This window comes from Amphibalanus amphitrite, unplaced genomic scaffold (genome assembly GCF_019059575.1).
Source record: "Amphibalanus amphitrite isolate SeventyFive unplaced genomic scaffold, NRLGWU_Aamphi_draft 000009F_arrow, whole genome shotgun sequence".
NCBI lineage: Eukaryota > Metazoa > Arthropoda > Thecostraca > Balanomorpha > Balanidae > Amphibalanus > Amphibalanus amphitrite.
Genome location: NW_024881505.1, coordinates 703,848 through 731,535, shown reverse-complemented (window position 1 = coordinate 731,535; position 27,688 = coordinate 703,848). Strand labels below are relative to the sequence as shown.

Genomic DNA, 27,688 nt, shown 5'->3' with positions numbered 1-27,688 from the left:
AATCGCCTTTGTACGGACAAAAAAGTGGTGCTATGGTAAAAATGGGTATCAATCGAAAGCTCTCGTTTACCCAGACACAGTCCTGCAGGAAAATTCCACTTTTTTCCCATAGGAAAGTTTTTACGGGAAAATCAAAATTTTGGGTCAATGGGGGGTCCCCCCCGATTTCGTTCAAAATCGGCACACAGGTGCCCCACCACCAGCCGAGAAACTTTCCCCAAAACGGTCCCCGTTGCATTGACGTTTAAGGCCCGTAAAGCCCCCTAGACTCGTAAAATATCCGTAAAATCGCCTTTGTACGGACAAAAAAGTGGTGCTATGGTAAAAATGGGTATCAATCGAAAGCTCTCGTTTACCCAGACACAGTCCTGCAGGAAAATTCCACTTTTTTCCCATAGGAAAGTTTTTACGGGAAAATCAAAATTTCGGGTCAATCGGGGGTCCCCCCCGATTTCGTTCAAAATCGGCACACAGGTGCCCCACCACCAGCCGAGAAACTTTCCCCAAAACGGTCCCCGTTGCATTGACGTTTAAGGCCCTTAAAGCCCCGTAAACTCGTAAAAAATCCGTAAATTCGCCCTTGTACGGCCAAAAACAGGGCGCTAGGGTAAAAAAGGGTATCAATCGAAAGCTCTCGTTTACCCAGACACAGTCCTGCAGGAAAATTCCATTTTTTCCCCATAGGAAAGTTTTTACGGGAAAATCAAAATTTCGGGTCAATGGGGGGTCCCCCCCGATTTCGTTCAAAATCGGCACACAGGTGCCCCACCACCAGCCGAGAAACTTTCCCCAAAACGGTCCCCGTTGCATTGACGTTTAAGGCCCGTAAAGCCCCCTAGACTCGTAAAATATCCGTAAAATCGCCTTTGTACGGACAAAAAAGTGGTGCTATGGTAAAAATGGGTATCAATCGAAAGCTCTCGTTTACCCAGACACAGTCCTGCAGGAAAATTCCACTTTTTTCCCATAGGAAAGTTTTTACGGGAAAATCAAAATTTCGGGTCAATCGGGGGTCCCCCCCGATTTCGTTCAAAATCGGCACACAGGTGCCCCACCACCAGCCGAGAAACTTTCCCCAAAACGGTCCCCGTTGCATTGACGTTTAAGGCCCTTAAAGCCCCGTAAACTCGTAAAAAATCCGTAAATTCGTCCTTGTACGGCCAAAAACGGGGCGCTAGGGTAAAAAAGGGTATCAATCGAAAGCTCTCGTTTACCCAGACACAGTCCTGCAGGAAAATTCCACTTTTTCCCCATAGGAAAGTTTTTACGGGAAAATCAAAATTTCGGGTCAATGGGGGGTCCCCCCCCGATTTCGTTCAAAATCGGCACACAGGTGCCCCACCACCAGCCGAGAAACTTTCCCCAAAACGGTCCCCGTTGCATTGACGTTTAAGGCCCGTAAAGCCCCCTAGACTCGTAAAATATCCGTAAAATCGCCTTTGTACGGACAAAAAAGTGGTGCTATGGTAAAAATGGGTATCAATCGAAAGCTCTCGTTTACCCAGACACAGTCCTGCAGGAAAATTCCACTTTTTTCCCATAGGAAAGTTTTTACGGGAAAATCAAAATTTTGGGTCAACTTTCCTATGGGGAAAAAGTGGAATTTTCCTGCAGGACTGTATCTGGGTAAACGAGAGCTTTCGATTGATACCCATTTATACCATAGCACCACTTTTTTGTCCGTACAAAGGTGATTTTACGGATATTTTACGAGTCTAGGGGGCTTTACGGGCCTTAAACGTCAATGCAACGGGGACCGTTTTGGGGAAAGTTTCTCGGCTGGTGGTGGGGCACCTGTGTGCTGATTTTGAACGAAATCGGGGGGGACCCCCCATTGACCCGAAATTTTGATTTTCCCGTAAAAACTTTCCTATGGGGAAAAAGTGGAATTTTCCTGCAGGACTGTGTCTGGGTAAACGAGAGCTTTCGATTGATACCCTTTTTTACCCTAGCGCCCCGTTTTTGGCCGTACAAGGGCGAATTTACGGATTTTTTACGAGTTTACGGGGCTTTAAGGGCCTTAAACGTCAATGCAACGGGGACCGTTTTGGGGAAAGTTTCTCGGCTGGTGGTGGGGCACCTGTGTGCCGATTTTGAACGAAATCGGGGGGGACCCCAAATTGACCCAAAATTTTGATTTTCCCGTAAAAACTTTCCTATGGGAAAAAAGTGGAATTTTCCTGCAGGACTGTGTCTGGGTAAACGAGAGCTTTCGATTGATACCCATTTTTACCATAGCACCACTTTTTTGTCCGTACAAAGGCGATTTTACGGATATTTTACGAGTCTACGGGGCTTTACGGGCCTTAAACGTCAATGCAACGGGGACCGTTTTGGGGAAAGTTTCTCGGCTGGTGGTGGGGCACCTGTGTGCCGATTTTGAACGAAATCGGGGGGGACCCCCCCATTGACCCGAAATTTTGATTTTCCCGTAAAAACTTTCCTATGGGGAAAAAGTGGAATTTTCCTGCAGGACTGTGTCTGGGTAAACGAGAGCTTTCGATTGATACCCTTTTTTACCCTAGCGCCCCGTTTTTGGCCGTACAAGGGCGAATTTACGGATTTTTTACGAGTTTACGGGGCTTTAAGGGCCTTAAACGTCAATGCAACGGGGACCGTTTTGGGGAAAGTTTCTCGGCTGGTGGTGGGGCACCTGTGTGCCGATTTTGAACGAAATCGGGGGGGGACCCCCCATTGACCCGAAATTTTGATTTTCCCGTAAAAACTTTCCTATGGGGAAAAAGTGGAATTTTCCTGCAGGACTGTGTCTGGGTAAATGAGAGCTTTCGATTGATACCCATTTTTACCCTAGCGCCCCGTTTTTGGCCGTACAAGGGCGAATTTACGGATTTTTTACGAGTTTACGGGGCTTTAAGGGCCTTAAACGTCAATGCAACGGGGACCGTTTTGGGGAAAGTTTCTCGGCTGGTGGTGAAGCACCTGTGTGCCGATTTTGAACGAAATCGGGGGGGACCCCCCATTGACCCAAAATTTTGATTTTCCCGTAAAAACTTTCCTATGGGAAAAAAGTGGAATTTTCCTGCAGGACTGTGTCTGGGTAAACGAGAGCTTTCGATTGATACCCATTTTTACCATAGCACCACTTTTTTGTCCGTACAAAGGCGATTTTACGGATATTTTACGAGTCTAGGGGGCTTTACGGGCCTTAAACGTCAATGCAACGGGGACCGTTTTGGGGAAAGTTTCTCGGCTGGTGGTGGGGCACCTGTGTGCCGATTTTGAACGAAATCGGGGGGGACCCCCCATTGACCCAAAATTTTGATTTTCCCGTAAAAACTTTCCTATGGGAAAAAAGTGGAATTTTCCTGCAGGACTGTGTCTGGGTAAACGAGAGCTTTCGATTGATACCCATTTTTACCATAGCACCACTTTTTTGTCGGTACAAGGGCGAATTTACGGATTTTTTACGAGTTTACGGGGCTTCAAGGGCCTTAAACGTCAATGCAACGGGGACCGTTTTGGGGAAAGAGTCTCGGCTGGTGGTGGGGCACCTGTGTGCCGATTTTGAACGAAATCGGGGGGACCCCCCATTGACCCAAAATTTTGATTTTTCCGTAAAAACTTTCCTATGGGGAAAAAGTGGAATTTTCCTGCAGGACTGTATCTGGGTAAACGAGAGCTTTCGATTGATACCCATTTTTACCCTAGCGCCCCGTTTTTGGCCGTACAAGGGCGAATTTACGGATATTTTACGAGTCTAGGGGGCTTTACGGGCCTTAAACGTCAATGCAACGGGGACCGTTTTGGGGAAAGTTTCTCGGCTGGTGGTGGGGCACCTGTGTGCCGATTTTGAACGAAATCGGGGGGGACCCCCCATTGACCCAAAATTTTGATTTTCCCGTAAAAACTTTCCTATGGGGAAAAAGTGGAATTTTCCTGCAGGACTGTGTCTGGGTAAACGAGAGCTTTCGATTGATACCCATTTTTACCCTAGCGCCCCGTTTTTGGCCGTACAAGGGCGAATTTACGGATTTTTTACGAGTTTACGGGGCTTTAAGGGCCTTAAACGTCAATGCAACGGGGACCGTTTTGGGGAAAGTTTCTCGGCTGGTGGTGGGGCACCTGTGTGCCGATTTTGAACGAAATCGGGGGGGACCCCCCATTGACCCGAAATTTTGATTTTTCCGTAAAAACTTTCCTATGGGGAAAAAGTGGAATTTTCCTGCAGGACTGTGTCTGGGTAAACGAGAGCTTTCGATTGATACCCATTTTTACCCTAGCGCCCCGTTTTTGGCCGTACAAGGGCGAATTTACGGATTTTTTACGAGTTTACGGGGCTTCAAGGGCCTTAAACGTCAATGCAACGGGGACCGTTTTGGGGAAAGTTTCTCGGCTGGTGGTGGGGCACCTGTGTGCCGATTTTGAACGAAATCGGGGGGGACCCCCCATTGACCCAAAATTTTGATTTTTCCGTAAAAACTTTCCTATGGGGAAAAAGTGGAATTTTCCTGCAGGACTGTATCTGGGTAAACGAGAGCTTTCGATTGATACCCATTTTTACCCTAGCGCCCCGTTTTTGGCCGTACAAGGGCGAATTTACGGATATTTTACGAGTCTAGGGGGCTTTACGGGCCTTAAACGTCAATGCAACGGGGACCGTTTTGGGGAAAGTTTCTCGGCTGGTGGTGGGGCACCTGTGTGCCAATTTTGAACGAAATCGGGGGGGACCCCTTATTGACCCAAAATTTTGATTTTCCCGTAAAAACTTTCCTATGGGGAAAAAGTGGAATTTTCCTGCAGGACTGTGTCTGGGTAAACGAGACCTTTCGATTGATACCCATTTTTACCCTAGCGCCCCGTTTTTGGCCGTACAAGGGCGAATTTACGGATTTTTTACGAGTTTACGGGGCTTTAAGGGCCTTAAACGTCAATGCAACGGGGACCGTTTTGGGGAAAGTTTCTCGGCTGGTGGTGGGGCACCTGTGTGCCGATTTTGAACGAAATCGGGGGGGACCCCCCATTGACCCAAAATTTTGATTTTTCCGTAAAAACTTTCCTATGGGGAAAAAGTGGAATTTTCCTGCAGGACTGTATCTGGGTAAACGAGAGCTTTCGATTGATACCCATTTTTACCCTAGCGCCCCGTTTTTGGCCGTACAAGGGCGAATTTACGGATATTTTACGAGTCTAGGGGGCTTTACGGGCCTTAAACGTCAATGCAACGGGGACCGTTTTGGGGAAAGTTTCTCGGCTGGTGGTGGGGCACCTGTGTGCCGATTTTGAACGAAATCGGGGGGGACCCCCCATTGACCCAAAATTTTGATTTTCCCGTAAAAACTTTCCTATGGGGAAAAGTGGAATTTTCCTGCAGGACTGTGTCTGGGTAAACGAGAGCTTTCGATTGATACCCATTTTTACCCTAGCGCCCCGTTTTTGGCCGTACAAGGGCGAATTTACGGATTTTTTACGAGTTTACGGGGCTTTAAGGGCCTTAAACGTCAATGCAACGGGGACCGTTTTGGGGAAAGTTTCTCGGCTGGTGGTGGGGCACCTGTGTGCCGATTTTGAACGAAATCGGGGGGGGACCCCCCATTGACCCGAAATTTTGATTTTTCCGTAAAAACTTTCCTATGGGGAAAAAGTGGAATTTTCCTGCAGGACTGTGTCTGGGTAAACGAGAGCTTTCGATTGATACCCATTTTTACCCTAGCGCCCCGTTTTTGGCCGTACAAGGGCGAATTTACGGATTTTTTTTACGAGTTTACGGGGCTTCAAGGGCCTTAAACGTCAATGCAACGGGGACCGTTTTGGGGAAAGTTTCTCGGCTGGTGGTGGGGCACCTGTGTGCCGATTTTGAACGAAATCGGGGGGGACCCCCCATTGACCCAAAATTTTGATTTTTCCGTAAAAACTTTCCTATGGGGAAAAAGTGGAATTTTCCTGCAGGACTGTATCTGGGTAAACGAGAGCTTTCGATTGATACCCATTTTTACCCTAGCGCCCCGTTTTTGGCCGTACAAGGGCGAATTTACGGATATTTTACGAGTCTAGGGGGCTTTACGGGCCTTAAACGTCAATGCAACGGGGACCGTTTTGGGGAAAGTTTCTCGGCTGGTGGTGGGGCACCTGTGTGCCGATTTTGAACGAAATCGGGGGGGACCCCCCATTGACCCAAAATTTTGATTTTCCCGTAAAAACTTTCCTATGGGGAAAAAGTGGAATTTTCCTGCAGGACTGTGTCTGGGTAAACGAGAGCTTTCGATTGATACCCATTTTTACCCTAGCGCCCCGTTTTTGGCCGTACAAGGGCGAATTTACGGATTTTTTACGAGTTTACGGGGCTTTAAGGGCCTTAAACGTCAATGCAACGGGGACCGTTTTGGGGGAAGTTTCTCGGCTGGTGGTGGGGCACCTGTGTGCCGATTTTGAACGAAATCGGGGGGGACCCCCCATTGACCCGAAATTTTGATTTTTCCGTAAAAACTTTCCTATGGGGAAAAAGTGGAATTTTCCTGCAGGACTGTGTCTGGGTAAACGAGAGCTTTCGATTGATACCCATTTTTACCTCTTTGTGACGTCATTTCTAGGGGAAAACGGGTCATAAAGGTTTCCCTCTACCGGGGCCTTTTTTCCCCCTACCGAATCTGTGCTGTGCTGAATCTGTGCTGAATCTGTGCCAACTTCCGTTACATTCCATATTTTAGGTCTTTTACAGCGCAACTGCTACATTCCTGAAGCAGTCCATTGTGTTCTAGTTTTGCGAATTTCATCCTAAGCTCCTACACGAACCAATTGCTTTGCAAATATTCTGCCCGCGTCTGCTGATCCTGCTCTCAATAGCCAGATTAACAGGAAAGGTCCTTGTTACGAACATTATCCTTGAGTCATTTCACGCGTGATAGTGTCCATTGATCTGTTTAGGATAGGATTCAATTTCCCCAGGACTTTTTCACTTTTTCTAAATTTAGCTTTATTTTCCTTCGGTCTGAACCTATAGAAATATCAGGTATGTATATCTTATGTCATTGTCAAGTTTATATTGCTGACTAGGTGCCTATTTTTGGGATCATTGCTTTTTTCACCCTCATCATTGCACAGTAACTTTTAAATTTCAGTCACCAAAAATGCCCGAATAGTATGCCCAAGGTATTGTTTTCTAGTAATGGTGAAGAGGATGTTTAAAAGATTATCCAATTATATGTAATTTGCACTTTGATTGCCTGTGTGAAAATGAACCCGTTAAAACATTCAATTGATAATTATACGATAGGGACCAACACATTTGGATTGATATTTCCTGACGAAGAAGAACTGAAACCTGTGACATATAATAACCCTTATTTTTACACATTTTAACAGAAAAAAACACATCCTTTTAAATCCTACCATTTTCCCATGTCACTGACTGATGACAATAGTGATTAGTGAATGAACTGATTGTCATGTAACATGATTTGCCTTACACTTCCATGTTCCTGGCTTTACTCTTCATATTTAAGCAGAATCTTGGCTTGACAGAGTTATTAGTGAGCCATAACAACAATATTTTGCACACAGGCTCAATGTCTGAAATATCGCATTCAATTACAGATAAATGCTAATATAGAGGTGAATGTAGGTACAGCCCACCACTAAAGTAATGTAGGGTTTTACCAATCTCAACGGTTGGCTTTGACTGGCGATTGTTTAATGCAGAGTGATCGAAAAGAAGATGCCAATAGCTAAAGTTGCAGCTGCAAGGGTGACGATACATATAAGCTACATTCAAAGTTTCATTGTAGTCTTCTGGTTAATCGTTCCTAAGTTTCAGAAGCAGAACATACCCATGGGCCATGACTGAAACCGCACATTACTTCTGCTGTGGACTGTACCTACATGGTCCTAAATAACCCAATTACTAAACCAGGAAAAATGTTTATAATATGTATCCAATTGTTTATTTATCCTTGTTAATTTAATATTTATTGGGACAAGCAGCCAATCCGTGGGACTTTTACACATATGCGGGCTATGCCCCTGCTTCAGCTTCCAGATTTGATTAAATTGTGTTTGCACTATGTAATGAAAACAAAATGGATTTAACAGATAAGTATGTTTCAAATTGCTCTGCGAGACAAAAGGAAACAATATCTGAGGAGTTTTTGGATTTTTTTGTGGTTTTGCTCTTCAGCCCCTGTAGCATGCCATCCCAAAACACCTTCACTGGATTCACAAATGACAGGAGCTATTTGACATTCTAGTCATGGATGGTGGCAGCAGAATCACTGGGGCTCAGCGAGATGAAATAATGGAGCAAGTAAAACAGCAGATTGCTGTTGCAAATGCCCAGGAGCTTCTAACTGTAAGTTATCATTTCATTTCATTATTTATCATTATCATTTCATGTTGGATTCACAATAGATTCAGTAATTGCCTAGGTGATGCCATTCTAGTTAGAATTATCAAACATTTAGTGTATTTGTTGAATAATAATGTTTTTATTGGATCGTGATTGAAGCACTCACGTTCGTTCAGCATTGTATCTTAATTTTCAACCGACTCGTATTTATAATATTGCACAAACCATAAAACAATGTCTGTTTCAGAAAATGACAGAGAAATGCTTTGCGAAGTGTATATTCAAGCCTGGTGCTGCACTTGATAGCTCTGAACAGGTGAGTTGAATGCCATGAAATGCTGGCAACACTTTGAGGTCACTTGCAACGATACCCTTCACCCACATGCTTTCTATCATTATCACTTTCGCCTTTCATGGAAATAGCTTCAGCTCGTTCTCCGTTGCCTGCCCCGTACACTGCAGTGTGACTCGTATGGCGTTCTTTGTCCCTCTCCGCAGAAATGCGTCGCCATGTGCATGGATCGCTACATCGACGCGTGGAACACGGTATCGCAGGCCTACAGCTCCCGGTTGAAGCGGGAACAGCAGCGGTTATAGGGCCGCGCCGCCCCGTCCCCGATACCCCCATAGTTTCCGATGTCTTTTCTCGTATCGCTGACTGGATTTTTACATATGACCGAGTCATGGACTAAGCGTCGTCTGATTCGGTATACTTGTCGGTGTACAATACATGATGTAGAAATCGAGTAAGTTGCTTTCAGCATGCATACCCGATCGCTGCATTAGTGTAGCGAGACTACTCATGCCCTTTATCTAATGAGACAAGGTCAACCGTTCGTTAGTTACACAATAAATGCGATAAAGACACAAAAATCGCCCAGAAAATATCCATTAGCAATCCGTCAGTTTTCCTTCCGCTCGATCGAAGAAACAAGCAATGCTGATACAGCGAATAGCAGTTTATTGACTCTATGCGTGTGCTAAAACACCACTTCTTATGCAATGAATCGGACAGAATGATAGTAACTTCATATGGCCATACCAATTGATTAATTCAACCGCGACTAACGCACGACGTTTTCATGCAGATTGCTGTAACAAACAGGGCTCCGAAGGGAAATAAACGACGGCTTGCTGTGTGGGTCCATTGACGTAACAACCATACTCGACAACGCTACTACCACGATCAGAAATAATGTATGTATATAATGCATCTGCCTCGGGCCGAGCGCTCCGCCGCCGCCTAGACACCTCAGATCTGGGGCGCGGCCGGCCACTGCCGCCTACACACCCGCGCGCGCCCCCTATATCACCAGCGCCGCGGTCAGGGCAGGGAAGAGCTAGTCGGTTCGTCCTAAGTAGAGCTCGGTGTATCGGCGAGTCGAGACGGAGCGCGCGCGCGTCCGGCCGAAAAAACATGCTGTAGCGCGGCGGCGCGCAGCTCTGGAATGTTGGGGCCACTCGACCAGAGACCATACCAACGACAAAACATGCCCAGCGGCTCACAGAGTACACACTAGATACGGCTGAAATGCACAACAACACGTATTATATTCCGTAGTATTGCGGACTGGGGCCTCGGCCAATTTTAGATTACTTTAGTATAACAACTCTAGGGGCATGCACTGGCTGTTCGCAGCTGCTGGTTTGGTGGCAGTTGTTCGTCATTGTTGGCGCCTCTGGCGTTTGGCCGGCGGGCGAGGGTGGGCCGGTCGGGGCGGGCCGGGCCGCCGGGGGGCGGCTACACCGGACACGGTACATTCACTCTCTGCAGCCGACCGGAGCCCGGCGGACCGGCCCGCCCGGCCGGCCCCGCCGACAGGCCCTCCACAACGCGCTATTCTCGACTGGCACCACCGGCCGGGCCGCGGGAGCCGCCGACCGCCGCCACTGCACCGCTCGGCGGCCGTCACACTACGGGGACGGCGCAGACGGCGCCTCTGCACCCGCCGGGGCAGCTACCGGGGCACACACACGGCTGACAGACAACACTGAGAGGCGGCGCCGGCCCGACAACACGCGCACAACAACCTAGACGGCGGCGGCGGCGGCGACGGCCGCGCCTCGTCCTGTCCCTGCCGGACACACGGGCGGCCGACGGTCAGCGGGACCCGCGCAAGGGCGGAGAGGGGAGTGCTGGTAACGACAACGAGGGTTAGGGTAGGACGCGTATAATGACTGAAACACATGCGAGACAGAGTACATTGATGATAAGGTCCACGAATTCCTCGATTACTCTCTTCGAAAAATTTAGCCAACCTCGACAGAGATAATCCTTTTCAAACATTTAAAAAATACAGCAAAAATTAAAAAAAAAATACTTCACGAGTGACGAAAGCGTGAATCATTAGTTGCAATAGCTGAATACGCGTCCCCCAATACCAGAATGTGACAATCTCCGCGTCCCAAGCACACACATTTAGCGGTGGCCCCGCGAGTACTGACCTTCGCCGTTCTGCTTCATCTACCTCTGCGGGCTACCCGCTTACAAATGCCCGAACGGATCGAAGGCGCCGGCCGCCTGCGGGTTGGCGGCCGGCACACCCTGAAAAAGGAGGACGTGTCACTGCATGACGGGGAGAGCGGACGAACTGTAGATGCGGCTCATATCACAGCAGCTCATATCACATCATCATAAACTGATGATGATGATGATGATGATGATGATGATGATGATGATGATGATGATGATGATGATGATGATGATGATGATGATGATGATGATGATGATGATGATGATGATGATGATGATGAGCTCGTGCAGCTAGCAACACTGACTGATGTACTTCGGGGGGACTTGGCAATAGTGTCTCTGCTACTCACTTGAAGTTCAATTTCTCGCCCACACTCATAAACCAAGCCCAAGTGTCCAATTACTGATAATAATCACGCTGGTTATTTGTACCGTTTAAGAGCTGAACGCTCTGGTACAGCCACCACCCCAAAACTGTTCTGCCATTAGAAATGGGCCCACCACCGCCTCTTCCATCCGCCGACACTTACCACGGGCGCCGGCTGCGGGGCGCCGTACATGCCGAACGGAGTCTGACCCTGCTGCGGCGGCATGGCGCCGGGACCCTGCGGAGCATGGACATACGATAGGTCACACACTGTTACAGGGTGAGGTAGGGGACAGCCACTGCTGTGGTGGCATAGCCGCTCCAGCCGCTCCAGGGTGATAGAGGGGTGCCCGTGGAACAAAAAAGGCATCCTCTGCGAAACCCTGGACTGCTGACTGTTTGGGAAAGCTGCATAATGCAACAGTCAGGTGACAGTGTTCCTACCTATCAAGAGTTTCGCTGCAATAGTTTATGCTCTTATATTGCATCAGCACCAATTCCCAGCATCCTGCCCATGCTATCCCAGACAGTGCACTCGTCCGCCCTCTGGCGTCGTACCATGGGGCGCGGCGGCGCTCCGGTCAGCCCGGAGGCGGCCGGCACGGTCCAGTTCTGTCCGCCGGTCCTGGTTGTGTTCTTGGAAGGCGAGCCCCAGCTCTGCTTCTGCGCTGTGTGGGCGCCGCCGCCGCCCGAGATACCCAGGTTCTGCACCAGACTCTGCAGACTCATGTCCAGGTCGCTGCTGATGAGTTTCGGCTGCGGCTGCGGCCGCTGCGCCTGCGGAGCGCCCATGGCCGGCGCCGGCGCGCGGCCCGTCGGCTGCAGCACGTCGCCGAACACGCTCGGACCTGGGTGGGTGGAGAGGCGGGGTGTCAGAGGGGCGGACGAAGGGTGGGTCTCACGGTCATTGAAGACGAGCTGCAAATACAGCTGGCAGTCTGGGGCACACCATCAAGTAGCTCTACACAGTACACACATACGTCGGTAATTCATTACAACGCACAGACACAAACCTCCAAAGAACTGACAGACACATAATATTCTTCCATATGTCACGGAAATAAACCAAGAGACGTTTCCAAATGTCACGAAAATAAACCGATACATGTTTCCAAATGCAACGGAACTAAAACGACCACGACTAATAACTACGATCAATCGCATTCCACGTCACCGACGATGGTGTTTTCGCCGCAGTCGCTCACACTCCTTCACCTGTGGAGGAATAGTCGTGCATCACTGACGTTTCAACACCATCATGCAGTCTTCAGTCGCCATTCCTACCAACACCAGTGCCGACGAACTTCTCCCTCGATCGCCTTCGAACACATCACAACACCGAGAGACGCGCCACGGCCTCGCCCTCGCCGCATGCAGAAGGACCGGGCGGGCGGCGGGCCGAGTGCAGCGTCCGTTACCTGTGCTCGTCTCGCCAGCCGGCGGCGGGGTCGGGGCGGCGGCGGCGGCAGCGGCCGGGGGCTCGGCGCCGGCCGCCGGCTGACCTTCCTCAGCTGCGTGTAACGACACCACCACCGCTCAGCGGAGCGACCCGACGGCGCGGTGTGCGAGGGGACCCCAGGACTAGCGCTACCCAACCGCAGGAACTGGCGCGCCCAAAAACATCGCCGCTCAGACCCAAAAACACAGCGCACCCAAACACTAAATACTCAGAGAAATAGTGCCGAACGGCTAGCCGACCCGCGTGTCAGGATCATAATTAAAGCAGGGCGCGCTAAAGCTGCTTGTGTATTACTTCATCAGCCACCTATCTGCATAAACGCTACTCAATGAAATACGAAATACACATAGAAAGCTAATTCAGTTCTTATTTCACAAACTGATCAATGAATTCGTACTTCGTATGCATTTAACACATGCTCATATTGCTGCAATATGAATCCGCACAAACAATTTTCTGATGCATTTGCACCTCAGTGGGAATCTCGCATGGCCAAAGGACATATTGCGACGCTTCAGAATGCTTGGCATCAACGTGCCATTCTGACATTTACTCAAGGTAAATGTTTATGCAACGGCAATGGTCTTCAATCGGCATCCTCAACCCGAATGTATGTACAAAAAGCTGAGCTGCTTTTTCCATAATAAAAATGGAAGTGATGCTTACCTCCACCATCAGGTACGATTGAAAATACTCTTATCTGATTACTGACTACATAGTAAGTCAGCGGCAATCCATTGATAACTGAGGAGGTATGTAAAATATAAGGCCAAGCGACAAAAAAGCATCAGCTGTCAGTTTAGATGCATATTTTATCCACTTACATGAGTCTCGATCACGGATAAGACAGCATCTGCGGAGTTATCAGATGAGGGATGCTCGAGGAGGTCACTTAGCATCCACGTCTAACTCTACAACTTCGCTAAAATATCATCTCCGACACTACTTTCATGAGCAGGATCCAGCTTGACATCGCGATTTCTTAACTGATAACTTACGGTCCTGACGTGTATGTTTCGCTCGTACCTCTGTATCCCTGCGACGGCTGGATCATGTCGAAGTTGGCGAACCCGGCGCTCGGTGCCGAGTCAAACAGGTTGAAGCTGTTAGCACCGGCACCTAGAACAAAGAACATTCGGGCGGCGTAACCTACCTACGTCAAACAGCATCGAGTCATTGACCATTGCGTATCGCAGTGGTAGGTGTAACGAAGCACGCTTATATCAATCCGCAATAATTGGTATTACATGGAAGTATTCCAAACAACGAGCCATGCCCAACCTCAAAGGAGTTTTTGAGGTTGAGGTTCAAAGTAGTTTTTGAGTCAAAGAAAAACTTTGGCAATCAGTGAGCAGCCTTCAGCAAACAACTACTACCAGCATACTCCAAAATATCCCGGTACACATATCATGCCATATTCCCTCTCGCTCGCTATCGCCACCCCGCGCCCTCCATTACCGTTCATAGCGGCTAGCGGCGGCGGCGGCGGCCCGGTCGGCTGCGAGGCTGCCATGATGTCGGCGAACGGGTTGCCGGTCAGCTGGAGTAGGTCATCAGACGCCTTGGACGGCTGTCGAGACACGAGACACGAGGAGCGTCAGTTGCGCCAGTGTGCAGTGGGCAGGAACTCGCATGCGGAGCCGGACAATGTGACAGGCATGTTCGTCAGATATGTTGTGATTTAAAGGTAAAAACGTGTGCGATTTTGCACACAATTCAATTGGCATTTATGCAACACATGCTAAGGGCATTATGTAAATCCGGGCAATGCCGAAATCGACTACTCAATTAAGCATTCCTGGAGCTGGCCAGCGTGGGTCAGGGACAGGATTAGGTTTCCGGCCGGCCCTGTGGCCGCCCACGGGTCTCCGGCGGGGGCGGGCTGTGCGCCTCTCTCACCGCGGGGGCGGCGGCGGCGCCGGGGCTGGAGACGGGGCGGACTGTCTCACTGCAGGAACCGGGGCGGGCTGTGAGGAATGTCTCCCTGTGGGGACGAGGGATAGCTGATAGCACTGTCTCACCGCGGGGGCGGCGGCCGACGCCGGGGCGGGCTGTCTCACTGCTGGGGACGGGGACGGACTGTCTCAGTGCTAGGGGCCGGGGAAGGGCGTCTTACCGCGGGGGCGGGGAAGGGTGTCTTACCGCGGCGGGGGCGGCCGGCGCCGGGGCCGCCGAGCTGCCGAAGAGGTCGATGATGGAGGCCGCCTGGCTGGAACTGCCGTTGGTCGAGCTGGCGGCCGGAGCGGCCGTGGTGGCCGCGGCGGCGCTGGTGGCCGCCGGAGCCGCCTCCGACACCGGCGAGCTCAGGAACGGGTTGGTCTTCTGATGCTCCTCCTGCACCGGTGGCGAACGGGGGTGGAGGAGGGCGGTTAGTGGCAATCAGCGGCGCGCAGTGGGCGAGTGATCAACGACAGACTGGCAGCACTGCACACTGAGATAGCGGTACTGATGGACAGGCTCATAAATCTCACAAATGGCACGATCGATGGATGGCCAACGCTAGAAAAGACACGCTCTAAAAGGCACAAACAGCGAGGACAAACGCTACACGTAAATCACTGACCACCATACAACCGCAATTATGAGCAATCAAAGCGACATTTCCACCCAACCTCCTCTGCCCGCCTGCCTAATGTAGGTAAACTCTCGCCTCTGCGGCGGCGCCGCCCCGTCCCGTTCTTACGGTTTGGTGTCCCACCTTGAGGTGCTCGAGGGCAGCCTCCTCATCTGCCAGCGCCTGCCAGCGTATCGCCTCGTCGACGCCGGTGGCAGAGCTGTCGAACGCAGAGCTGGTCGACGTCAGCGCCGTCACCGCCGACGAAATGTTGATCCTGTGACCGCACCGGCGCCGGGGGGCATGCAGCACACGCGCACACACACCGGTCAGTCATGCAGGGGGGGGGGGGGGGTGAGCGCCGGCCAGGGGTGAGCAGGCAGACGGGGCGTGCCGGGGAGGGGAGGGGGTGACACTGAGGAAACACTAGCGGCCCCGGACGGAGACGCGGAACCAGCCAGCAGTCCCTGGGCGTACCGAACGGAACGGGTGGTCGTTATCGAGGATACAACACATGGCGGTAAGGACAAAAAACAACGTTATCCAACTGATACCGCTGTAATACCGCTGTGAAGGCTGGCTGATTCCATAAATGGCACACGGCTAGCTATCTACATATTATGCAAGGAACACCAAGTCACTACCATGTTATTCCATGACACTAAATAACAAAATACGAACAAATAAGGTAGTGAGTTGCAAAAAATGGCTAGCCAACACTACCGCCTGAGAGCGTACACAAAAACACTAACGAGTAACGCCAATTAATGCTAGTTGATATTGCCGGAACCGAGACACCAAGACGAACGACGCATCAAAAACAAAAATCGTGCTCCAAACAAAAAGAAAATCTAAACGTAAACCAATAACAAAACAGACGTTACTTGAAGCGCATGCAAGGCGCCTTTGAAATGTGCGGTCACAGGAGCAATACATATGGAACAAAACCTGTCTGCCCTTCTGAAGGAACTAGTGGGCAGTCTCTCCGCTCAACGGAGGCATTATCAGGTGATGCTTTCGGAGAATTCCGAGCAATCGCAAGATCAACTGACGTTAACGAGCATTGAACGTGAAAAGTTCCTCGGAACCTCGAAGTACTTATCCTACTAGACAGCTGGCAATTATTATTCCGAGTTGGCGCTCAAAAGTAAGCGATTTCGAGCTAAAAATATATCAATCTGCACACTGGACTATCGGGCTACCTTCAAACCAAACCAATAACCACCAGTTTACTGCAATGCTAAACAAAAATACCAAGTCGTGGTGGAAATAGTGCGATAAAGAAGAAACCCCTGAGCGAGAGATTTAGGTCAAGTGGGCGTCGGTGACCCGACCGGAGGTCAGACACAGGTCAGAGGTCACGCCAGACGGGACGCTGACCTGCTGGTGTTGGCAGTGCCCGCCTTCTTGCCCTCCAGGTGACCTAGGTGCTGCTCCAGCGCGTCCAGAAGGCTGCTCGGCGCCTTGGCCAGGTCAGGAATCTCACCCTTATCGACACCGATACGCTGCCGGGAAACAAGATAATACAATCACGACCGTCACAAGATCGCATCGATAAAATCAAGAGTTCTGTTATAGCAGTGAAAGTTCATTGGAATCGACAAAGAATGAGCTGATTGCCACCGATATATGTAACGATGAAGTAACTCGTATGCTGTTGGTATGAAAACGAAACGATATGAACAGATTGGAATTATATGCCGCAAGATGTAAATATGCCTGGTACTTTTGCAACATTTTCACTCCTCCGGCCACAGCCACCCCGACTTTGCGTAGGACTTTGCGTAGGGCGCCAGGATGCGGCCGCAGACCTTAGTCCCCGACTGACCAGTGCGTGAGGGCGGTTCGGACGGTCCCAGACGGACGAAAGGGCCAGAGGGACGCGGCGCAGCCGAGCGGACACCGACGGAGCGGAGGACGGTAGATGGAACCGACCAGGGCATCAGCGACGCCGGCACCACCATACAGAAACGCACAGGATGTGCAAAATCACATATTTGTAAGGAAAGGATGAGGTGGACTACTGAGACGTCGTGATAACGAGTTAAAGCGGTTTTAATAGATAATGACAAGGGAGGAGTTGAGTCTGACCAAATACCAGGAGAGTGACAGGTAGGTGTTGAACACGCCGGCAGTGGCCGGCCGGGGACGTTGGACTCACCTCCGCCACCTTCAGGAACTCGGCCACCTTGTCCATCCGAATCAAAAACTTCTTATACAGGTCCAGACCTTCCCGACATTGCTTCTTGTTCATCTCGAAATATTTCTCTGCAAAAAAGTGCGTGTAAAAATCAGAAAAAAAGTCGTTTGACCACAGTTTGATGATATGATTCACTTCTAATCAATAACCCAGGTGATCCACGTCCCCTTCTTGCCTTTTACGGGAACACACTTTGGCGAAGAAATTGGGCGCCGATCTCCAGCCAACAAGCTGAACGGATCGCATAAAAGACGGACGTGCTAAAGCGCGTCGGCGGCGGCTGGGATGATATTCATGGGCGGCCGTTCGCCTACCACCGCTCGATACCGGCGGCTCCTGAGATATGGCACGTAGTGCCATGCCCTTAGACCAAAATCAACGAGTGCAACCCGATTTGGTCTAAAAGATGCAATCCGTAAGTGTGCATCATTCTCATCTACACAGAGTCAAAGTAACGTTATCTCCGTCCAAAAGTTACTACCCTCCCACCTGCACAAACTCGCTCTCTTCATCCGTTCAAACTACATATCCTCCCGTACTGTCCACCCCAATCTCATCTCTAATTTCACACCGTTAAGCTCTCTCTCCCTCCCAATCACTGCTCTCCTACAGTCCCACCGCCGGCCCGGACCCTACCGAGCAGGTTGATGATGCCGTCGTTGTAGCAGGCGAAAAGCCGGATCAGGTCGCGGAACAGGAACATGAAGGCCGTGTTCATGACGCCGTTGGTCAGCTCGTTGGGCGAGCAGTCGAACTCCAGCAGCGCGTCGATCTGGTTCTGCAGCACGGGCAGCGTCTTGAGCAGCTTCTCCGCCGCCATGCTGCGCAGAGTACCCTCCTCCTTTCTGCGGGACACAGGGAAACGCGCTGCTCAGTGAGCCGTGTGTCGTATTTGGCCGGTATCGATGCGCCTTAGAAAGACGGGCTTGAGAGATCCGTGTGAAAGAAGCGCACTTTCATGGATCCCTCAGTTTTCACAGCCGTCAGACGGTTCGTAAAATTAATTGCATGCTACGGAAAATAGCTTATAAAAGCGATAAGAAATAGTGACTTGCCATATATGGATGCCAGCTAATTATCATACGTTTTTATTCTGTGAACGAGAAATCAATCAATCCATAGAATAAAAACTCAATCAGCAGACAGCTTTTTGTCACAATTTTTAGTCGCTTCAGTGCGTGGCAACTGGCAACAGAAATGGAAAGGTCATGTTTCACTCAGGCGCAGAGGCTTCACCGTGACGGCAGTTGATTTCGCAAAGGGAGCGAACGGTTCGCCGGCCACGTATGACGTAACTGGTCACGGCAGTGAGCGAGGAGCGGACTGGGGCACCCACGGGCCGAGCGGTTGGCCCGGGCCTGACCGTGAAACTGGGCCGCATGTCAACCTGGGATTGACACCACGGTACCCAGTAGCTGGCGCTCGCAGGTATAACATTCTGGCAGGTGTCATCGCATCACTCTCAGCAGTGCGACCAATGAAATGATCTAAAGGAAGAGTCTAAAGAAAACGCATGAAAACATTCTGAGGATAAATTTGAATGTTCTCGTGTTTAGAGGCTGTTACCCGAATCAGGCACAACTTGCATACCTGTTCAATATGTTCGCTTCTAAAAATATGTATGTTGAGCATTGAGCACACCTAAGCAGGCTTCCTAAAATTATGTATCGCGTTAGATCTTACTTTCATTTCCACACTCTGTGGCTCGCACAATACGTAGTGCAATGAATCAAGGCCGCCATTCAACACACCATCACAATGCCGAAAATGAGGAAATTTGTCGCAACAAACGTGTTACAATTGCGTTCCGATTCCTCAGCGGCGCCTTACTACACTCAAACGCAGCCGGTGCCTGCATTGTTGTGGTTACGATACGGCGCCCGTGCCGGTGACAGCGGCCACCGTTACCCGCTCGACCTTGTCGGGCCGGACTGGACCGGTCAGGCATTTACCGGCCGCTCGCGATGTCGGGGCGACACGGAGCGCCGGCCCGACTGGGCTTATGGTCGGCCCAAGCCGCGCCGACGCCGGGGCCGTCGGCGGGTGTTGCGCAATCAGCTGCCAGCTGCGCGTCATACATCGGTCGACAGCGACGGCTCTGAACAGAATGCGCCGGCACAGTCCGACGGACCAGCCGACTGGCCGAGTTCACGGACCCGCACACGGGGACTGAGTTTGTCGAACGGCCTTGTCGGGGACCAGAGTTCGACGAGCCGGCACTCCAGAACTCTCCCGGGTCCGTCCCAGCGTGCAGAGTCCAGGGTGACGGCGACACGGCGGTGCAGCCGTCCGGCCGTCCCTTTAATCGGGTCCAGCCGGGCGGCCGCTGCGCCACGGCCTGTTGCGGCGGCTGTCCGTCTGTCTGGCGGCGCCGGCTGGACACCGGCTGCCGGCCGCGGCCAGTGCCGCCCCCCGCTCGACGCCGTAACGCGACCGGACACGCCGCGGCCCGGGCGGGGAGAGGAGAGCGGGCCCGTGCGCCGGCCGGCCCCGGCTGAACAGTAACGACCGGCACCGCCAGACACGACGACCATTGAGCCATCCTGCACGGGAGAGGACCGGACACATCCCCTGACAGTGACCGGCCGGCGCGGCACGGCCGGACTGCGGCATCACAGCCACGGAGCTTTTGTTGACAGTTGGGCTGCACTTTAAAGTAAATGTTAGGGAATCTAGATCACCGATGCCGGATTTATCAACTTGTCATGAGAAACAACCATAGGCTACGTTGTAACTCGTAAGACCGTGAAAATATGCATGATAACTTTGCCTCCATATGCTTTTAAACGTGAGGCGGAGTAGAAAAGGAATCCTAGTTGAAAAAAATGAGGGTAACGTGCCCAGTGTACAGCCAACACAAACATCACTGGCCCGGTGATGACGCACATACACAATGCAGCCATTTCAGCGAAACGGCACAGTCCGCCCCCACCAGCAGCGGAGCCCATTCAAACACTGACCAGTTTTCCTTCTGTGGAACCATCAATCGAAGTTCTACTTCACACAGCTGACTCAGTTCCCGGCGACAAAACTTGAACGGCCAGACGGAAAAGACATCCACCATAAAAACTGCATATCACGGTACAGGAAACGACAATCCAGCGTAGTCAGCGACCGCGCCACGCAGCGCCCAATGACTTACCCGCGTTTGACTTTGCAGAAGTCGAAGGCGACAGCGCGATAGCTCATGGCCTTCTCGTTCAGGTACTTGGCGTATCGCCTAATGTAGGTGGACATGTCATAGCCTGGGGGCAGGGTTGGGGAGAGTGACCATCGGGAAGGGATGGTCGCTCAATAAGACAGAAGAGGAAGACACGTAACAGGCACATTGGACACGTCTCGGCATCGAGTGTATTAACTTTTCAGTTCAGTCGTGGTCCGGTCAGGTCCGGTCCAACGTCAGGCCGGTCCATCGGAGTTGGAAGTGACCGAAATGGAAGCCAGCTGGAAGCTCCATTGTCGCGCTCCGAGACCGTCTGTGGTGGGTATCGATCCCTGATGAGCCCCCGCTGGCCGGGAAGGGAGGCGGGGGGGGGGGAGGGGAGGGTCCACCCACCCACATCTCAGCGACTCAGCGCCGCCAGGCACGCATACAAACAACATTATTTTCCGGTCCGGTCCGGTCAGTACACCCTGGGCCGAATGGTTCCGTGGACAGTAGGAGACGGGTTGGGACTGGCCGGAGACCAGTTTCAGGGGCCCCATTGAGGGTTACAGACAATAATGACGAGTAGCTGCAACGAGAATACGCTACCGTACAGACGACAAGGGAGTTTGGGTCACAAATATGGGGCAATACTCATGCTCACAAATACGGTGTAATACAAAGGTGCTCTGTCATTACGGAAATATCCTGTACAAAATAAATCGCCGCAAGTGTGCGTGAAGCAGAAAACATGTTTTTGGCAGAGTTTTAGCGACGATGACTACAATTAACGCCTAATAATCCTAGGACACAATGCAATGCATAGGACACAACTGAGCCGGTCCCGTAGCTCAGTTGGTTAGAGCGTTGGACTCCGTGTGGTGAGAGCACGCGTTCCCGGTTATAACAGTCCGGGTTCGAAGCGCGACGGGCGCTCGACATTTATGGGCCTCCTGACAGGTATGGTTGCGGTTGGTGGCAGGCCGTAGCCAGGCGAAGTCAGCGAGGGGACCGGCCGTGCGCGGCTTTGTGCGCACGTTAAACTTTGGACTCTAAATTCTGCCATAGAATCTGAATTGCGCGATCGGAGGGTAGAGGGCAGGGTCATCGCAACAAGCTTCGCTTAGCGGTGGCTCTGTCCTTGTGAATCCTTCCCATCAAGGGCTCGGACAAAATTTATAAAAAAAAAAAAAATAGCGACTGTGTCCAAGCCTTCAAACAGCTATAAACCAAATGCACTGTGAGTTCGGGTGGCCATCATTTTAATTCCGCACCAGTAAGGTGCTCGTCAAGAGGGCTAAATCCAGCCTCATCGACTTTCTTCCCAGTGCCGGCCAAGGCCACGTCTCCTTCCGTGACCCAAGTGCTGAGACTGAGAGCACCCGTCGCTCTGCCACCGGCCTCCCAGTCCCGACCGAGCCCGAGCCACCCCTCCCCTCCCCTCCCTCCCTCCCCCTGTCGGTCACCAGGCCGGTATCGATAACACCGACACCGGACATTTCGAGCCGCGAATATGCACACGGCGGCCGCGGTAGGCCGTCCGGACCGGGTAAACTGGCCACGGAGGACGGACGGCACCCAACTTTCCTCCCCACTGACAGGGACGGGAGGGGAGGGCCGCGAACGGGAAGTCAGGCGAGGCTCAGGTGGGGGCGGGGACGCCTTCCCTCCCCACTGACTCGGGGGAGGGGGGGGGGGGGGTGAGGAAGGGAGGGGTGAGCTACGAACAAGAAGTTGTTGTGGGTGTGAGCCAGACGGCATAAGGATCGTTATTTTTAGGGAATGTCTTACTAGACAAGGGTCAGACAGGCATTTCAAAGTTAAATGAGTCAAACCTCATTCAATAGCAAGTGAACGTCAGTGGATCAAGTGTGATGTGATCAATGATAAGTGAGTCAGTGCGATGCATGGAAAAACACAAGGCATGCAAAGTAATATGTGTGGATATCATTTCAACGAGGCAACTAGCTTCACGTACTAAAAATCGTAACCTGTAGTTGACAATAGCGTCTAGACGGAAATTGCCAGGTATTAACACCACACTAACGACAAAAACAACTGAGACAAATACCAACACGAGCAATAAACAGAGCTCGACTAACACTCGACGAGTACTTCACATACGTGAAATGATGTTGTTGCAACTAATTCCACGGCTCGAAAGACCTCGCAGTCACGACACGTTCGCGCCACTGCCATCGCTTTCCTCGATTGCTCATGCTCATTTCTCTGCGCGAATATCCGTGCGTTATGTGCAAAAAGAAAGACTGAAAGAGAGGAGCTGGGGCTGACAAGCACATGCTGGTAGCTGCGTCTGAGAATGGCGCTCAGCTCCGCTGACAGACGGAAGGTAGCGAGAGGCTCTTACTTTGGCTGGCGTCTGAGATTGTGTGCGGACAGAAGCGGTTTTTGATCAGTTCACTGGTTATCGCAGCGCGCAGCAGAGCGCCACATCAACCGAGTGAAGCCAGGCAACTCAAACAAAGCCAGAATCCCCGCCACAAGAAACCGAAACCTGAGCTCAGCAAAAGCAGCTGTAGCCAAAAATAACAGTTGCGTTAGAAAGCCGTGTTGGTTAAGTGAACGGTGAGTCTAGGTTTGAGCTATTGGATACTAATTAATGTGCACCTTAGTTAGTCATCTATTTAATTTGATCCACCCAGCGAAACCCTATAACCAGCGACTCGCGGCATAACTCGCTACTTTTACAGTGTCAACTATGTAAGATAGACGTTGTTTACTCACCACCAGTTTTGTCCAGGAAAGAGCCGAGTTGGAAGTTACAGTTGCTGGATGCCAAGTACTGAGTAAACCTCTGTGGAACAGAAACAGCACGAGTTTAGAACACTGAATTCGACACATATCCGTGAGACACGGCATTCTTGTTCACAACACCCGCGTAGTTTGTAAACCTTTGTAAACCCGGAGTTGCTGCTAACACGTCCAGGACATATTACATCCCAGTTTATGACTCCGCCGTTGTGGAAATTGCCGCTGACGAATATATTACATTCCGGCATATAACTCCGACAAAGAGCTGTCCAGGCGGTCCATCAGATCCAGATGCCTAAACACGACCCATTAAACAACAGACATTTCACCATGCACTCGGGTGTCGGAGCGAGAGGGGCACCCGGCTACCACCACGTGTCTGAGAGCTGTAACAGCAATGCACTATCATCCGGCTCATTTCCCGAACTAATCGGCATTTGCGCCAGGATATTGACAGCTTATCTTTTAACAACGAACTGATAAGATAACACGAGCTACTCCTTCGGCATTGAAATAATAATTGCATGAGACCGACACACAGATCGAGCAAACGACGGGCTAGTCCGCACACCCATGACACCCATGACAGCAAACATAAGCAATGATTGAATCCTCTTTTAACACCCCAAAGTCTGACATGAAACAGCAGAACGCAACCATTTCCGTCACGGATCGAAATGTAGCAGTGTTCAGCGAACACCTGCACGGCTAGCAGCTTGGCGGGCGGCTCGGCTGGCGGCTCAGCCGGCGTCGTACCCACCTCGTTTCCGTAGCACATGAGGTGGTGAACGGTGATGAGCGACTTGAACACCACCACCCAGGAGGAGTTTTGCGTGCGCTCGATCAGCAGGTTGGCCATCTGCGGTATGGAGACGTTCGGCTCGTTGGTGCAGTGCAGGAGATCTGAAACAGAGGGGGAACGTGTCACTGGACTGGGGAACGGTGATCGTGGGTGGGTCCCTGAAGGGGATGGATTCCAAACTCGACAGGCTACCGGCTACACTGGATTAATACCAGCCCACAGTTACAGAGCACCAATACTGGGGAGTTCAGCCCATTCAGCACAAAGCCAGCGGCATCAAGCAAGATGATCATAAAAGTAATGGCCATGCGCTCAACTCATCTCCGAAAATAGCATCAAAGGCATCAGCTAAACGATTAACAAAACTGAGTAAATCTCTCATAAACTGCTCTGCAGACTGGTGCTATGATGTTAAACTAATCCCACTCGGCCGGAAGCAGGCCGTCGGCCGGCGTATGAATGATTAGCCTCCGGACGGCGGCGCTTCTTCACGACAGCTCGGCCGGCGGATTGCAGCGCCGACTCCGAATCTACTCACAGTCGAGGTGTTTCTTTTTGGGTCCGAGCAGCTCCTCTGTGGTAGCCTTGCAGACGGCCTTGGCCAGCCCCTGGCCGGCGAGGCTGTGTCGGGCAGCATTGAGCCGGTCGGCAATCGTCTGTCCCTGCGCCGCGGACATCACCTGAAGGGGGGAGGGCGGGGGGGGGGACCGGTCAGCGGGGGTCACGGCCCTCCGCCCTGGAGGGGAGAGGGGCGAGAGCGGTCGGTGGGACACGGGTCGCCAAGTGGCAGTCGTGAGGTCACCGAGCGCCGGCCGGAGGTTATCGGATGTCGAACGTGAGGTACATGGCATGGCATATCACGGCACACGTGGAGACGGCATGCAATGAGTCTAACAACATGACACCGCATACAATCGTTTCTGTTTACATGAAAATCATCAGCTTCCGCTTCATACAACGATATTACAACTTTTGGGAGGAAACAAAGAACCAACTACTACAGCCTATGTATATTCACCGTACAACGGCGATAATGGCAATCAAGCCCGAACATAGCTCACAATTTGCCCACCAACGGTAGCAAACCGCCCATTCCCTTCCAGTGGAGCTTTGGCCATCACATGTGCACATAGTTTGCATTATCTGTGTCAGAACGTCCACTCATAAGTGTGCAAATTGTGAGCGGCTGCCGCCCGGTCCGCCGGGCAGTGGAGCGTTTATGGAGCGACTGTGAGTCACGCCTGAGTGGGGAGGGGTGGGGGTGAGGGTGTCTCGGGAGGGGAGGGAGTAGGCAGGGGAGGGATTGGACTGCATCACACTGATCAATGACACGACTTTCGACTCGGCTAGCTCGGAGCGGGGTGGGGCAGGGCGGGGCGGCGGCAACCCGAGCCGAACCGACATCGGATATAATCCTGAGCATTTAGTTTCTAGCATTGGGCTTACTGACCCTTAACAAGTCCTGCAGTTACAGAACTGAGCAAATATCATGTGTCACTCTTCTAACACAACTGTATACATATATGACCTCCACCCAAGGTGTGTACCTACTACCTAGCTACCTGTTTGATATGAGTCTTGTCATACCTACATAACTAAATGTTAAGAGGACATTTTCAGTAGTCTGAAACACAATCAGATGTACAGTAGGTGAACGTTCAATTACACATGTCACATTTTCCTTCAAAATACATGCACAATATATAAGCTGAGCAGCCAAGCATGTCACAAGAAGTGGAATAGAAACAATGAATAGAGAGCCCCTGCCCCCTTATGCATGCACTTGTGATTCAGGGTTGATTTCATGTATAGGAATAGGATGGATTGGCAAGGCAATTACAAAGCTATCAGAGCAAAAATAAAAAATGCAGTGTCACTTCTAAAAATACTTAAAAATATGTTAGTAGAGGGGTTATTGATCTATTTACATATACCATAAAATCTCAACTTGGACTCCAATGATCTAGTTGCTTTGAATGAGTATCTGATGTCAAACTAAGATGCACACTGTACATTGTCTAGCATTGCAAATAGAAAGAATTCATTTGAAAGTTGTTAAGAGATAGAAAAAAACCAGAGCTGCGACCTAAAAGTTATACAAACACTAAATGCTTAATTGAATCATGAGAAATAAATGTCTCCATAAGGGGGCAAGGGGAGTTTATTGTGATCTACAGTGGTGAGCGAGCAGGAATTCTATCAAAAATCTTTCATCAGGGCTACCTTTGTAGCAACATTTTAAGCTACACAAACTCCAATGCACCATATGATACACAAATGCAACCAACACTATAAAGTTGATCAGAAGAAATCCCAATCTAGTAAAATTAAAGAAGGATATGATTCATGAAGCAAAAGAATTAGCCAGTCATTATTTTGTGAATAAAGAACATTATACCTTTCTTACCCATTGTGCACAACCATCTTTAGCCCAATACAATTATCAAAATGTCTTTTAACAGGACAGCAAATAAGTGACAAACACTGTTCCAAAATTCACACTCAGCACATCTTAGAATTACATAGAAGCCAAGTAGTAACTTAACATTCTGCTATTGATTGGAAATCTGACTCAGTCCACTTTTTATCCATTCAGTCAAGAAGGTCCAAGCAGCACCTGAAGGCCTACTTGTAATTTATAGGCACATCATTGGGACAAACCATGTTCAGGATTTTTACGTGGGACTGGAGGGGACTGGAAAGGCAGTAACTTTCAATGTCAATTTTCAAATGTAATAAAAATTCAAATATAATTTGCATTTAACTTATTTATCAAAACAGCAAGTCAAGGTATGGTAAAGCAACTTCCTTAAAAACTTAATATTATGCATAAAATATTAAAACAAAGAACTTATTTTTAACTTTCTGACATCTGCCAAACTTTCTTATTCCACCATACCTAGCCATTACAATTGGATGGGTTTGGATTAAGTCAAACAAAATAAAGAACAGCACAAAACATTTAACACATAATTGCAGCCCATTGCACAGTACACCCAACAACCACACAAATGCACTGCACACATTGCGATTCATGTCATCATATGCCGAGATGCCAGTGAACCCTTGTGGTCAGAGCAGCCTTATTTTTTTTGTTAGCTCTTCAATCTAGCAAAATAAAATAAGATAAAACTGCAATATCCCCACTAAAAAGTACCTACCCACTCACCTTAGTTGTTTGGTGACTTGCGCTCAGAAATTCTTGAAATTATCCAGCCGCTTACATGTATAAAGCAAGCAGTAAAAAAGTTGAAACTTCTCGCTAATTTCCACTAGACTTCAAGGCAATCAGCTGTAGAGTCTCTCAGTGTCATTTGGGGGAAAAACAATTAATTATTCCACCCCGCACTTCACCCAGCAACCGCAACGTCACCATCCAAGTGTGCAAAGACCGCAAGAAAAATGCATTATGCGACAAAGGCGACGTCTGCGCCATTAACGCCACAGATCGTACCGTTCACGGTAGAATCGACACCGCTTCAGCTAGATACTACCGATCAGCTGATTACATTAGTAAACGCTCGGCTAGCTATCTACCGGCTAATATCTACCAGTTTCCAAGGACTTCATCTACTCCGTCCCGCTCTTCGCCCCTAAACAACGTCAATAAAAGCGCC

At 50.3% G+C, this 27,688-nt stretch overlaps 1 protein-coding gene and 1 long non-coding RNA gene across 5 annotated transcripts; one reads left to right on the top strand and one right to left on the bottom strand.

Moving 5' to 3' along the window:
• The first annotated feature begins 6,823 nt into the window (after positions 1-6,823).
• Positions 6,824-9,045, top strand: LOC122380067. The gene is made up of 4 exons (XR_006256276.1): positions 6,824-6,967; positions 8,202-8,302; positions 8,547-8,615; positions 8,798-9,045. It is a non-coding gene; the product is annotated as an uncharacterized LOC122380067 (long non-coding RNA).
• Positions 9,046-9,237: 192 nt separating this feature from the next.
• On the bottom strand, positions 9,238-27,479 carry LOC122380050 (phosphatidylinositol-binding clathrin assembly protein LAP-like). 4 transcript variants are annotated; one of them, XM_043362829.1, is made up of 16 exons: positions 27,241-27,479; positions 24,610-24,751; positions 24,030-24,172; positions 23,243-23,312; positions 20,495-20,597; positions 17,989-18,197; positions 17,314-17,420; positions 16,533-16,657; positions 15,297-15,429; positions 14,741-14,932; positions 14,057-14,168; positions 13,625-13,717; positions 11,698-11,987; positions 11,303-11,377; positions 10,745-10,844; positions 9,238-10,374 (listed from the first exon to the last, which is right to left on the bottom strand). In XM_043362829.1, the coding sequence occupies exons 2-15, from the start codon at positions 24,746-24,748 to the stop codon at positions 10,785-10,787; spliced, it is 1,851 nt and encodes a 616-aa protein (XP_043218764.1). In that variant the 5' UTR covers positions 24,749-24,751; positions 27,241-27,479; the 3' UTR covers positions 9,238-10,374; positions 10,745-10,784. The 4 variants fall into 4 exon arrangements, with proteins under 4 accessions (XP_043218764.1, XP_043218755.1, XP_043218772.1 ...); XM_043362820.1 differs by having other exon boundaries at positions 15,282-15,429; positions 27,241-27,474; XM_043362837.1 differs by having other exon boundaries at positions 15,282-15,372; positions 27,241-27,464.
• Between the last annotated feature and the right edge of the window lie 209 nt (positions 27,480-27,688).

Excerpts from the sequence above, each read along its gene's own strand:
- LOC122380050 (XM_043362820.1), bottom strand. The coding sequence starts at position 24,748 with ATGTCCGCGGCGCAGGGACAGACGATTGCCGACCGGCTCAATGCTGCC. Across the intron at positions 11,988-13,624 it reads GCCGTCGCAGGGATACAGAG|GTCCGAGCGTGTTCGGCGAC; the intron begins GTACGAGCGAAA and ends CCACCCACCCAG. Across the intron at positions 10,845-11,302 it reads CCCCGCAGCCGGCGCCCGTG|GGTGTGCCGGCCGCCAACCC; the intron begins GTAAGTGTCGGC and ends CTCCTTTTTCAG.